The sequence below is a fragment of the Procambarus clarkii genome, chromosome 84 (assembly GCF_040958095.1).
Source record: "Procambarus clarkii isolate CNS0578487 chromosome 84, FALCON_Pclarkii_2.0, whole genome shotgun sequence".
Lineage (NCBI taxonomy): Eukaryota > Metazoa > Arthropoda > Malacostraca > Decapoda > Cambaridae > Procambarus > Procambarus clarkii.
Genome location: NC_091233.1, coordinates 21,622,020 through 21,636,687, shown reverse-complemented (window position 1 = coordinate 21,636,687; position 14,668 = coordinate 21,622,020). Strand labels below are relative to the sequence as shown.

General features: G+C 36.9%; 2 protein-coding genes across 3 annotated transcripts in view; one reads left to right on the top strand and one right to left on the bottom strand.

The window, feature by feature from the left end:
- Nucleotides 1–79: 79 nt before the first annotated feature.
- Nucleotides 80–14,668, top strand: part of LOC123774901 (titin homolog) — a 94,094-nt gene continuing 79,505 nt past the window's right edge. The window contains exon 1 of one of the 2 annotated variants that reach the window (XM_069316609.1): nucleotides 80–807. In XM_069316609.1, coding sequence (XP_069172710.1) covers nucleotides 771–807 — 37 coding nt within the window. In that variant the 5' untranslated portion in view covers nucleotides 80–770. Of the gene's footprint in view, nucleotides 808–13,443; nucleotides 13,560–14,668 lie in introns of those variants that run through there. The other variant, XM_045769603.2, reaches the window with a different exon arrangement.
- LOC123774902 (UPF0696 protein C11orf68 homolog) lies at nucleotides 3,294–13,559 on the bottom strand. The gene is made up of 4 exons (XM_045769604.2): nucleotides 13,408–13,559; nucleotides 8,849–8,901; nucleotides 8,400–8,611; nucleotides 3,294–6,097 (listed from the first exon to the last, which is right to left on the bottom strand). The coding sequence occupies exons 3-4, from the start codon at nucleotides 8,513–8,515 to the stop codon at nucleotides 5,557–5,559; spliced, it is 657 nt and encodes a 218-aa protein (XP_045625560.2). The 5' UTR covers nucleotides 8,516–8,611; nucleotides 8,849–8,901; nucleotides 13,408–13,559; the 3' UTR covers nucleotides 3,294–5,556.

Sequence of the window (14,668 nt, the reverse complement as noted above, 5' to 3'; positions counted from 1 at the left end):
GAAGGTATAATCTACCACTTTGATCAAATGGTAAAGTATTACCATTTCGCCAGGAAATGTCACAAGTGGACCAAGAAAATAACATTTTATTTCTTACAAATGGCATTGCAAAACGCTTATGCATTGTACAAGGCCAACACAGATGATCGAAGGAAACTAACTCTGCTCCAGTTCCATGAAGTTGCTATTTGGTCTTTATTGAAATTTGACAAGGCAGAGTGGCCTGCAACAACTACACCATCTCCACATCTAGTTCATGCTCCAGACATAAATGATGACACTGGTCCTGTGTATCCTGCTGCTGACCCGTCAACACCTGGCCCGTCGGGTGTGAGGCGCCCTCTCTTCACGTCTACACCTAGTGCTGAAGCTGAATCTGATGAAGATAATTCATATTCCACATTAGTGTTTGAAAACAATAGTGAGAGCGACGATTCAGACAGTAGTTTATTGCCAACCCAGAGACAACAGCGACGTGTTGTTATAGCAGAGACTCGCCTGAACTATACATTGAAACATGAGCTGGTAAAAATCCCCAAACGTCGCAGGTGTGAAGTGTGTGCAAAGTCGGGTATCAGGAAGGAAACTGGTATAGCGTGCAAGACATGCGATGTTCCACTTTGCGTCATACCTTGTTACACCACTTATCACAGGAAAAGGGTGTATTGGGTGGACAAGAAATAACCACCCACACCAGCTTCACTCCACCTAGGAACATCTGTTGAGCAACTTCAGGAATCAGTACCTGAAGGAGGTGGAGTGGAGATAAAATGCTCAACTTATTTTACTACAATCGTCTTTGCTTTGGTAAGTACACATAATTGTCTTAGATTGTTTCAGTATTGTAGTCTATTTTCTTAGGAATATTTTGATACCTAAATGAGAACTGTAGCACGAAAACTAAAGTAAGTATACACGAAACAAGAGAAACTTTTTTTGTGGGTGTTGCGGGTGTGAGTTGGAGTCTCAAGAGCGGGTTCCGGTTGTGTGTTTTCCGTCATCTCTACAGATGTGAATTCCAAGGAATTGTATTTGATATGCATATGTCTGTGTAGGGAATTTTATTCCGAACACTATACAAAAGAAAAAAACGGTGTGAAACAAGTATAAACTTGAAAAACATGAGCAAAGTAAAAACTTTTGACGCTCACGGGTACAAACACGCGTAAGATTTTATTCGCCGCAAATTTATTTGACGCTGTGTTGGCCAACTCTACCCATGTTCTTATAGAACTTTCTATTGCGAACACATTGCTATAAAAATGAAATACGTAGCTCCAGAAATAATGTCAGGATAGTGAAATAAGTATAAACATTCAAAGCGCTGCATCACACCAGTGTCGTCGCTGCTGAAATCACGGCTAACCCTTCGCCCAGTTCCCACTCGTGCGGGTCACCCGATACCATAATTAGATATTGATAGGCATATGTCTGGGTGGGGAATTTTATTGCGAGTTCAGTGATGTCAAAATGAGCGCTGTAGGATGACTGTGAGGCTGGCAACAAACGAAAGAGTATGAACATTTACTTCCTGTTTGGGTGTCACGGCGAGTCATCTTCGTGTTTATTTACTTCGTGGTGGGATACCAAATGCTTCGGTGACATTTTATGCATATGATCTTGTAGAGAATTTTATTGCCAACGCATTGATACCAAAATGAAAAACGTAGCTCGAGAATTGATGTTAGGAGCGTGAAAAGATTATACACTTTTTTGTGTTTACGCTTGAGTGCCCAGAACGCCGCGCGCACAACCCGCTTTATTTTCAGCAAGTGCCGTGTGCACTAAAGTGTTAATTTTTTAATTTCCAAGTTTGATCTGTTGTGTCCATCTTCAGGCTTGCCATTTGTCCTACTGACTTTGGTAGTTATACTATTTTAACATTACCTCATCCTCGTAGCAGTTATCCTAGCATCACTGCTCTTTTAATCTGAAATGATGATTTTTCATCATCATACTTTTTCATTGAGCATCCATTACACTACTGCTTGCATAATTGCAAGTTATATGGTATTCTCTTTCTCCTTTCCTATTTTCTAATTCATTTTTAAGCAACTTTTACAATTTTACAAGAGCCTCTATTCTTTATAGGTAATTTTAACTTTAAACATGCCCTCTGAGGTGATTGCTAGCAAGATAATCTTTTGGAACCCTTTATCATCTCTGCTCTTCTCTTAAAATACTAGCAAGCAAACTCATGTTGACTTTTCCAATGAAAATGCTCTTGCATTGATGTTTCTGTCCGTACTACTTCCATCTACCAAGATTGGTGATAACGTCCATAAGCCAACCATTTTCCTATTATCATCTCTTGTTCCTCTCTTCTCCCCTCTCTCTTAACCCTAGGTGGTGTTCTGACAAATATAACTGTAAACTTTACTTCCTTTGTTTCTATTCCCTGTATATCAAATCTGTCCCTCTTCTTACTTGATGCTTCCTTAACCTACACTTAAGTCTTCCTTGACACAAGGTGCATTCCTTGATGGGATTAGAACTTTTTTTTTTTTTTTTTTTTTTCAAGAAACACAGCACCAATGGACAGTTAAATGACTTAAACAATATTAAGATTTATGTAGCTATACAAGAGCTTAAGTCACAATGGTTCCACTACTAATGTTAATACAGTACTCCTCTTCCCCATATCTGTTGGAGGATTGGCAAGATTGCGGGCAAATTCATTACTAATGTAATGCCCACTTTTCATCGTGATTCTGCTATTGCAAAGTCGGCATTGCTCGAGAAAAAACTCTTACACTTTTCGGCCATTAGCACCAGTTTCCGCTTCCTTCACAACTTCCTCCCCAATATTTTGTACACATTAAAATTTCATCAGTTCTTACTTGGGAAATATCTGGCATATCCATAACTGTACTGATATTTATAAAACAAAAAATGTGCAGAGCTCAATGGAAGCAAATGGTGCATAAAATGTAATTACAAAAACACAGTGCTGCCATCTTTTAGTAATAATAGGATGAATATAATTTGCAAGAGTATCTAGAGCATGCCACATAGGACTGCATGATGATGATTCATCTAATGATAATGCCCATGAAAACTGTGTACCAGAAAATACTGCCAGAAAAATTTACACCAGCCCAAAAAGGTAAGTGGTACCAGCTGCCCCTATTTGTAAAAGTGTAACACACTCTTTTTAGTTAAAGTGAAACTATGAATACTGTCATTGCAAAAACGATAAATAATAGTTGTCTATAACAATTACTAAATTGTCAATCAAATGTTTTCCAATTCATATTTTTGCAGTTCCTTTGGAAATGGAAAAATAAACAAAATTATGATTTGAGATTATTGCATTTTTTTTGCTGCATCAAAATTTTATACATTTTTTGCTAGCATGTAGATACATTTAAGGCAGTAACAATGTACCATGCTTACTAAACTACAAATTTTCAATAACCAAAATAATATACAGTACTGTACTGTATTTTCCAGCATGCAAGGCTTGCTTTGACTTAATATCCCTAGAAGGTCCCTAATAACCACTTGAAAGGTCCTAGTAACCACTAGAAGGTCCATAGTAGCCATCAGAAGGTCTGAAATAACCATACTACTAGAAGCTCACTTAAGACTTGCCCTCTATTTTATAAAGTTATTTGTAAGAATATTTTTGAGTATGTTGAAACATACATTTAGTAAGTGTTTATAAGTGTACAGGTACTCTATTACCATGCTCTTTTGTCTAAGCCACGACATTGAGCTTAAACTTGTTATAACCATGTGTCCTATCCACCGGAAAAATACAGTGGTATTGTTTATTATATAAAATACAGATACTCCACTGTATTTATAATACAGTGGAGTATCTATGGTATGACTTAGCAGGGATAGTTCCTGTAACAGATTAAATGTAAAATATAATTATCATGTAAAATATATACTGTAATACATATATACATGTAAAATAAATGCAGTGCCCAGTGGGCACTGTCGGTTAAAAGTGTCGTTACATAGTAAACCATATGTAATGTTGGTCCCTTTCATCCAACAGCTCCCACTGGAAAAAAGCTTATGGACTAATAAAATTGATATAATCTTACTTAAAATCAACATTAGTTAGTATTAGTATAACAAAACCACAATACAAAAAACATTAAAGCTGATTATTATATAAAAGGTGTACAACTGATTAGTTACGGTTACTTTTTTCCACTTAAGACTTATTGCTGATATCTTAACCTATCCGCTGCGCCAGTTATCTAGGGATGATTTAACATACCACGTAAGAATAATACTCCAGTAGGTACACAGGACTCGCATCGGCTTTCTCAGGCCTCCAGAAAACAGACACCATTTTGAAAAAAATGGTGGACACTGTTCCTGGGTGTGACGGCCTCAGTACCAAGTAAGCAACCAAGGCTGGCATAAGCAGCATAAGCTAACAGCACCGCTGTCCAGCCTGTGTCTACAATACTGTTACTTAAAAATTATGAAATATATGAGTAACTGATTATTTTGCAATGATAGTATCAAAGATGATCCTAACCAATAAAGACTATATATAATATATAATTAAATCACAGTAACATGATATATCGAAGAGAAAATCAGTAGGCGCCATGAGAAGGATTCGAACCCGCTCACTTGGTACTACCAAGCTAGCACCCTAGACCACCACACCACGACATGGTAAAAGCAATGCAACATGGGCTTCCACTGAACCCTCTAGGATTCCTGAAGTTTACAACTGAAGCCCAATCAGGGTTTTAAGCATTCCCCCCCCCCCCCCCCCCCCTGTCCATGCACTCTGTCTAATGGTCCAGTAGTTCTCCTCCAACGCTTCTTGTCAAATATACTATAAAATCACATTAACTTGATGTATCAATGAGAAAATTAGTAGGAGCCTTTAGGATTCGAACCCAATCACTTGGTACTCCCAAGCTAGCGTCCTAGACTACTAAATGGCTCCAACTGATTTTCTCATTGATACATAACATTAACATGATTTTATTGTGTATTTGACACAATGAAATGTGTCAAGTGTTGGAGGTCAATTACTTGACACAATGAAATGTGTTAAGTTTTGGAGGTCAATTACTTAATCACCAAGCCAGAGTGCTCAGGAGCATTGTGTGAAACCCCTGATTTGGGCTCCCAACTAAGAATCCATTAGGATTCCTAGTGGATTCAGCTGAATCCCAGATTGCATTGCTTTTACTGTGTCGTGGTCTAGTGCACTAGCTTGGGAGTACCAAGTGAGCAGGTTTGAATCCTCCTCATAGCTCCTACTGATTTTCTCAAGCAAGAGCATCCCCGCCAAACACACACCGAAACTACGACGTTGGTACAACGTTCGAACAAGTTTTAACACCTCCTAACCAGTTATAACAACCAATATAGCAAGTTGTAACAACGTTCTAATACGTCATAAACACGTTAAGCCAAGATGTAACAACTTTATTACAAGTTGAAACAAGCGGAAAATAGAGACAGTTTCGGTTTGTGTTTCCAGGGGTGTTTCGGTTTGTGCTCAACCATCATTGTCTAAGAATGGTTTTCCACATTATTGTATTGAAAATTATTTAAATTAAATCAAATTCAATACGTTAGAGTTCGGGGACTCTCTTCATTTGTTTTGATTATTGACTGTTTGGTAGTGAGCTCATAATCACTCTTATATATGGTTGGACGGATGTTCCAATTGTTATGTCGATATAATCCAATGTGCGTGAAAATTTCAGGTTTATAGGAGAGCTGGGATTTTATGCCAATATTTCGTATTCCTCTTTCTAGATGACACACTTCCTGTTCATCTGTAAAGTTATTATTGTAAATACATACAGCATGTTGCACACCGGCATAAGAACTGACTTTTGCAGAATTTGCTGGAAGTTTACCTTCCACAATACCACTGGCAATATTCTTCCAAATACGATCTACTTTTATCCCTGTGTCCACATGAAGGAGCCATTTACCAGAGGTATCCTGGAATGTTCTGGCTAGGTCATATATGACCTGTAAATTAATTGGTTCCCCAGACGTCTCAATGTTTCGCCATGCTTCTAAAAGTTTAACATCTGGTACCTGCGACAGGTCAACATTGCTCCCTTGGACACAAATCCAAGAAACACCATCATCTCTGAAAATGATTTAGTGTACACAGTTAGATACATACATGATAAATTGATATTTGCTTTTAATGCATAAAGGCCTACTTGTAACTACCACAATCCTGTACACAGTGACTAATTGATATTATGCCTTTGGTATGATAAAAAAAAAAGCAAATATTGTATTTAGGCATTTTGATAGCTTCACAATAATAAGTTTGTACTTAATCAATATGATGAACAAGACTTTTAACGTATCTAGATATTTGAGGAACATAAGGCAATGCCTATCAACTGTCAGGGTCAAGGCATCAATTTGCCTTGGTTTCTAACCTTAGACTATACGTTAATCCCTAAACACAGTTTACGATTCAAGTTAACTTTGTGTATACAGTATACAATGAGAAGAGAACTACTCTAGGTGTATACTCTATAGGAATTGTGGATAGTTTACCCTGGTATTTGAGTCACACCTGCCAAGCAACTGATGAATCAAAACACACCAGCATGCATGACAAGACTTGAGGTGGATGCTCATGACTGGAAAAGTTTACTTTTATATTTGAAATGTAAATTTTTTCATATATAGAATAATTAGTATTTTTAGGTTATTTATACAGTGGTGGTTTATCTGCCATTTATTAAAAATGTTTTTGTGAAGATTTAAGATTTTACAGTTTGTTACAAACAGTAAACCAATATTTATCAAAATGACCAACGAGTCATTTTAAATCATTTCTAAAATTTGATTTTATCGAGTTTGATTACTCAATGCATTTATAATAAATGTACAATGATACATGTGTATTTAGACTATTTTTGCAATGGATTCAAGCAAAATGAACAAAGGATATTTTCTTGTGATACATTATACATTATTTGCTGACCTTTGTTCTAAACAGGCCATCCCCGCTATACGAACATTCACTTTCTGAACTTTTGTCCATACAAACATTCTCTCCCTTCCTGCATAAAATTGTACTAACTCATCAGTGTCCCTTTGAATTATGTGGAAGCCACATGGTGGAGTATTGTACAAAAACATCCGCAGGGCCCCATCAAAGAAGGTGGTGGGCTATTGTCAAATCGTACACTTTACTTTTCTACAGCTTATATTTTGATTGGCAAAACTGTATCTTGGTTAGGATTTATTAGCTTAGATTATGCTGTGTTAGGCTCGGTTGGGTTAGATTCAGTTTCTTTGGGTAAGATTAGGTACAGTACTCAATCAGTTTTTGTCAATTTTATGCAGAGTGAGTTATTCCACACACTATGTAAACTAAAGTGAAACAGTGAATAAATAAACCATCTAACTTGAATATCACACTCCTCTCCCCTGTGTGGCGAGTCTGCAGAATTGCATCGCCACATGTACATAGTCACAATGTGTGCTATGGGGTTTATTTGCCTGTGGACCGGGGTTCGATTCCCGGCGCCAGTGAGAAACAAAATGGGCAGAGTTTCTTTCACTCTGATGCCCCTGTTACCTAGCAATAAATAGGTACCTGGGAGTTACACTGTTGTGGGCTGCTTCAGTGTGTGTGTGTGTGTGTGTGTGTGAGCAAAAAAAAAAAGTTAATAGTAACAGTTGACTGACAGTTGAGAGGCGGGCTGAAAGAGCAGAGCTCTACCCCCGCAAGCACAACTAGGTGACTACAATGATTTCCTCACCCTGTTCCTTCCGATGTGCACGAAACTGAGAGTTTGATACTTGATTTTTTTAAATTTCCCTACTTTTTGCAAGTCACTGTATCATTTTATAAGACTTGGATATAAGTACAGTATAGGAGTTTTTAGTTCTTCCTCTATTTAAAGCCATGATGCTGGTGTCTGAGTTTTATACCTCCACGACTGATGTGAAACGTATTGTCTTTTCTTCAAAGTTCTACAAGACTACATCACCAGCCTCGCTTATGTTTATATATGTTTTTATCGAAGGTTAACATTTCTGACTTCACTTAACATTTGCAAAATATTCCCACACACTATTCTGCTGCTTCCACCATAGAAAGTCTCAGTCATTCACTTTTGCCATACCCCGATGAGCATCATTAATTCTTTCACCCTTCCTACTCTTTTAAAGCAACTCTTTCTTCGAGCATTCAGTACATGTTCTCATTTGTTTTGTTATTTTTATTGATGACTCAAAATCCATAATCAATAAAATTGCTACTACACTCAGTACTATTGTACTATTGGGACTATGAGAGGGGAAACTCCCAGAAGGAACACATAAAAGGATACAAAAGGGAAACCTCACATGGAAAACAAGGCATCAAAGACATCGATAATATTAGAGTAGTCAAGGTTTTTGGCATAGGTCTGTATTACCTGTTTACTTTAGAGGGAGTCCACTCTTCCAGCCAATCACTGAAGGGCAGAGATGGGCTTGTATAATCGTATATTATCCATTTACCCTTGTCCTGTTCCTGATCCTCGGCAGCCATGCTTTAACAGTTTCTATGCACAGTAACTCAAAGTAATCAGAAGAATTTCTGGATATACTGTAGCTTGGGTTAAAAATCCTCTTGAACAAATTCAGGCTGAAAATTGAAGATAAATGTAATTTAAACAAGTCCTCTGAATCCTTCATTTAAAGTAAATTACAAGTGATAATTAATATAATATGGATGGTATGTGTATTTAAAATTTGTAGTCTTCATGAAGTCCCTAATTACACTTGGTGTTTCAAGGAAGTCTAAGGCTAAGGATTTCTTGGAGAAAGAGAATTAATGTTCAATAACAATAGGCTAGTAATGAATTGTAATATTATAACTTACTGAATTTAGTTGAATCTTACAGTCAGCCCTTCACTTGCGTATGGGTTATGTTCCTGCAAAATTAACAATAAATTACTGTGCAACCCAAACAAATTTACTTGGGGAAAAAATCCATCTGTTCTCTTCTGTTCCTGTTTGTCTTTGTTTCTATATTTCTTTTGTTTATTCAGTATTTGTTCCTCTTTTCTTTCTTTTGTCAATATTTGTTCTGCTTTTTCTTTTACCTAAATTTACACGAGGTCCACTAACACACTAGTGGCCTGGACGAGGACAAGAAGCTGGTGGCTTGTCAAAGGTCTCGTCATTTGTCCCGATGATCTTTTCCAGTTAGATTTTAAAATTTAACAGTTTTGGCATTAATATAGGGCTATTTTATTTTAATATTAAGTCTTTAGTAGTCTTTAATATTTTTCCTGCCCGAAACACTTTGTGTAATAGTGGCTTTAGGCATTGTATGTATTAGCTCTATCTATAAATCCATCAACTTTGTATCTTACCTTGTATGTATGTACCTTACCTGAATACAAATTTATTTTATTTATTTATTTAAAAATGTGTCCTGTAACATTGTTGTACTAAGATGGGATTAGCAGAGCTCAGGCCAACAATTTTGGCCAACAATCATACAACTCCTCAGTCTTGGTCCCTCTATGGGGTACTAAATGGAAATGAATCTGACAAGAAAAATGTTTTGAGTAGAATACTGGAAGGTTACATCTTTTAGCAAACCCTTTATGTAATCATCAGGGCAAATGGGGGGGAGGAGGAGACCTTTGACAAGCCACTGGCTTTCTGTCCTCGTCGAGGCCACTAATGTTAGTGGCCCTCAGGTAAATTCAGGTAATGTACATCAATAACATCAACTACAAAAATCATAAAAAAAATACAAAAAAATTTACTTAAAAAAGGTTATAAAATTTGCAGATAACATAAAATTCTACAGTAAAATCAGAAGTGAAAATTATATTGAAGCTTAAGAGAGCTATCTACATAAACTTTTCAAATAGTCAAACAACTGGCAAATGCTTTTTATTACTGAAAATGCAAGCCATTAATTAAATGTAGGGAATAAAAATAACTATCATAACTACCATACACAGCATACCATTTTTGATAGTTATTCTACAGCAAATTGATAAGAAAAGAACATGGAGTTAGGGTCCAGCAGTCATTTAAGTTGCTCAGCTAGTAAGAATATTGAAATGAGCTTCTGAAATCCAAGGAAAAGCAAGTACTAAATCAGTTGTACAAATCTCTGGTGTGTCTCCATCTGGACTTTTGTATCCAAGCGTGGAAACCTCACCTTTAAAGATATAATGGCTGTGGAAAAAGGTCAACACAGCAACAACAATCACTCCAGAACTACGTCAACTCTCATACCAGGAATGGTTGAGGGCCTCAAGACTACTGTATTATAACAACACTATAAATCAGACATGAAAGAGCTGACATCAATGATGTTGCCATCATAATGACATTTGCCAGTCATTATTGTTCATTATTGTGTATTGTTCTGATCTGCTTTTGTGTCAAAAATTCTTGCAATGTACCCGTAATTTTTTTTTTGACAATTTTATTGTAATTATCCTACTTAAAATCATCTGTACTTGCAAAGTAAAGCTGTAAAGTACCTGTTAAACACTTTTTATCAATTTTACTCTTATTTCTCTAAACCTTTCTGTTAGTTTAAGGATTTGCTCTAAGGTTAGTTTAAGGACTTGCCCAAAACGCTATGCGTGCTAGTGGCTTTACAAGATTGTAATTTCAACTTAAACTCTATGTTCTTTCTTAACCCCCAATGTACTTTCTTGTGTATAAATAAATAAATAAATAAGACCTTTAAAATACTGAACAGACAAAGATACTGTATTAATCTAGACCACTTCTTTAAAAGATCTAATATAACTCTCATAAGGGGTGACAGTTTCAAGCTGAGTTTAGTTTAGTTAATTTATTATGCACCTCATACACCATCTTGTGGGCAGTAGTGGAAAGGGTTACAGAGGCACATAATGGGCTCGGGGACTGAATCCCATAATTCATTTAGCTAAGCAAATTACAGTTTTCATGAGCTAGTTACAAAAGGCTGAACAAGCCATAATGTTGGACAGACAAGAGGAGATGCCCTTTCACTCACAGGGTAATAAACCCATGGAATTACCTATCCACTGAAGTTGTAAAAGCCAAGATAATACAGAACTCAAATCCAAAAATCATCTAGATAAAATTTTCATGAATAATGGCGACACATTTGACAAGTCGCCAGCTTCCTTTTTCAGTCAAGGTCAGTAGATAAATTAAACATGTTACGTAATTTGTGACAATAAATTCTGTCTGTACATACTGTGAGTACCCAGATTGATTGATTGATTGATTGATTTTTTATTTATTTATTTATTTATTTATTTATTTATTTATATACAAGAAGGTACATTGGGATTGTGAGGCTACATAATATGGTAATTACGATCTTTGTTATTTTGGCTATTATGTATGAAGGTTGATCCAGTATTCATGTATCCTCATCAAATCAAATGTTTATTAACTTAAGGTAAAAGTACATACATACAAGATGAGTTAGTACTCGACAGAGCTAGTACATTCAATGCCTAAAGCCACTAATACACACAGCGTTTCGGGCAAGCACATACAACACCAGTATAACAATCAGTAATTAATACATCAGTGAACAATACAACACTCCAGTAGTTACTGGAGTGTTGGATTTACCAGAATTTACCTAATCCGATGCCCAGGATTTACTGGGCGTCAATCCTTAACTGTAGCCTCTGTTTACCCAACAGTAAAATGGGTACCTGGCTGTTAAAACAATTTGGCAGTGTTGTATTTCCAGAAACATAGAATTAAGGACATACCTGAAACGCTAAGCGTGCTAGTAGCTATACAAGAATGTAAGAACTCTTGTAGAGTATATATAAATAAATAAAAATTAAAAAATAAAAAATAAAACACACTAAACACATAAAATTAAATGAAAATTGTGATCTTGGGGATCACCTAGAAATGGAAAAAGGCATACAGAAACATTACCTAACAGTACAGTTACAAATAAAATAAAACATTGGACAAAACTTTACCGAAGCCAATATACGAGTAAGACTGAAATGAGTAACACTAGTGGGCTGACCAGAGGCTGAAGGCCTGTGAAGAATATCACTTAAAAAAACAAAATTTGCTGCCAAATTTATTTTGGTGACCATGAACATAACTTTTTTGCCCTAAAAGAGTATGGATATACAGGGTGTAGTTGGTAATAGGATATAGATGTGTTTATATGCTCATACCAATGTAACTGGATACAGATGTATCTATGTGGGAAATTGGTAAAATTCTCTTTTGTCCAGATCAACGCTCTGGTCTTCAGACACCACCAGATTTTCCTAAGTATTGTATATCCATGACTTATGACTGTACAGCATCAATTACAATGTAATTTTATAGAACATCACTTTTTTTTATTTATACTTAATATTAAAACTGTATTTTAATCCACAAAAAATGTCAAGAACTTTTTTCAAGTGTCCGAAGACCAGCAACTTAGTCCTGAGCCTTTAATAAATCATGTTGTATTTTAAAGCAGTTGCCTGCTTTAGTTTTAGATAATAGAATATGTAAGTAACATCTGACAAAATTGCCTTGCACAGGATTTAACACATTACAAATCAACTGCTTGTCAAAGGGACCTTTGACAAGCTGCCGGTTTCCTGTCCTCGTCTAGGCCACTAGTGAGATGGTGACCCTCAGGTAAATTCAGGTAATCCAATGTAACCGAACCTGATACAAGTCACACTGTACACAAGACTGTTCAAAAAGGTATTTTAATACAGTAATTACCTAACCTTACCCAACCAAGCCTAACACAGCTTAAGATAATACAACGTACATTTTAGTGTCCTAGTACAGTTGAATTCATTCTTGACTCACAATCAGGGTTCCCGGGTTCAACTCCCTGGTGGGACAGAAATGGTTGGGCAAGTTTCCTTTCACCACATACCCCTGTTCACCTAACAGTAAACAGGTACCCGAGAGTTAGGCAACTGTTGTGAGGTTGCAATCTGGGAAGGGTCAGTAGTTCCACCTTAAGGGACCTCGATACAACCTATTGATGGTTTCGAGGATCTATGTCCTCGTGGCCCGGTCTCTAACCAGAGGCCTCCTGGTTGCTGGTCTGATCAACCAGGCTGTTTAATGCGGCTCAACGCAGCCTGACATACGAGTCACAGCCTGGTTGATCAGGTCTAAAGTCTACTGATCAAACCATAAGTCTACACATATATAAGCTTCCTGTCCCCGACGAAATAAAATAATTATCCTAGCCTAACTATATATATATATGTATTTATATACAGATAGTCTGAAAATTTAAAACTCTTGTGACCATACCCCTTTTAATTGTCATATTACCAGAGCCATTAACACTAGTGGCCTAGTCGAGGACAGGAAGTCAGCGGCTTGTCGAAGGTCGCCCCATTTGCCATATTTTGTTACAATAGATTCTTAAATAGGCCATGAAGGCAAAAATCTATATGGTAACGCACCTTCTTAATGAGTGTGAGGCGCCCACAGCCTGCAGACAGGATCTGGCCAACACCCACTGGGTGCGGGACGGTACGGACGCCCGTCCACGACCTGTAGAGGACAGGGAAGGTTGACTGCGTTGGTGCCGCTCTCAACACTCACATATTCCTAAGTAAATATACTTTATTTAATTTATTTCTGCATATATATATATACAAGAAGGTACATTGGGTTTGTGGTAGTACAGAACATTGGTGTTCTTATAGTCTTGTAAAGCCACTATAACACGTATAGTGTTTCGGGCAGGTCCTTAATCTAACGTTAACTCGTGGAACAGCCTACCCGTCAAAGCCGTTAATACCCAAAACTCCTAAGTAAATATACTTTAATTAGTTATTTTATTGTGTATATATATATATATATATATATATATATATATATATATATATATATATATATATATATATATATATATATATATATATATATATACACAACATACATCTTAACTCCAATATGCGCCTATTTACTGCTAGGTGAACAGCAATATTAGGTGAAAGGAAAGGTGTCCAACAAGTGATCTGTCCCCACTAGGGGCTCGAACCTGAGATCCAAGATTGTGTCATCCGTGACCCGCCCGCAGGGATCATCATTATTCATCGAAGGAGACCTCATCGCTTCATCATCCCACACACCGAAAAATTATTTAAATATTCCTTTCAACGAGGATTCATCAAATATTAAAGCACTTACGGAACCTGTGCATCTTTCCTTACTTACGGGGGGAGTTCTTTATATATAATAAACAATTTATGAACTACAGGGCTGTGAAAGGTTGTTAATAGTAATAATAACCTCAGGTTGTGACATTTCCCAGCTCATAAAATGTTTGATAAATGTAAATAATGTCGCCATAATAAATGTAAACAATGTCGCCATTATTAATATAAGAAAAGATGTACAGGCTTCGTAAGTGGTTGAGTAAATGGTTGATGACTCCTGGCCTGAATATTGCAGACAGCTTGTGTTAGATAACAAATGTTTAGTTATCTTGAGATGATTTCGGGGCTTAGCGTCCCCGCGGCCCGGTCCTCGATCAGGCCTCCTGTTTGTTTACACACCCCAGGAAGCAGCCCGTAGCAGCTGTCTAACTCCCAGGTACCTATTTACTGCTAGGTGAACAGGGGCGTCAGGGCGAAAGAAACATTTTGCCCATTTGTCTCCGCCTCCACCGGGGATTGAACCCGGAACCTCAGGACGACGAATCCGAAGCGCTGTCCA

Excerpts from the sequence above, each read along its gene's own strand:
- LOC123774902 (XM_045769604.2), bottom strand. The coding sequence starts at position 8,515 with ATGGCTGCCGAGGATCAGGAACAGGACAAGGGTAAATGGATAATATAC. Across the intron at positions 6,098-8,399 it reads ACTCCCTCTAAAGTAAACAG|AGATGATGGTGTTTCTTGGA; the intron begins GTAATACAGACC and ends AATCATTTTCAG.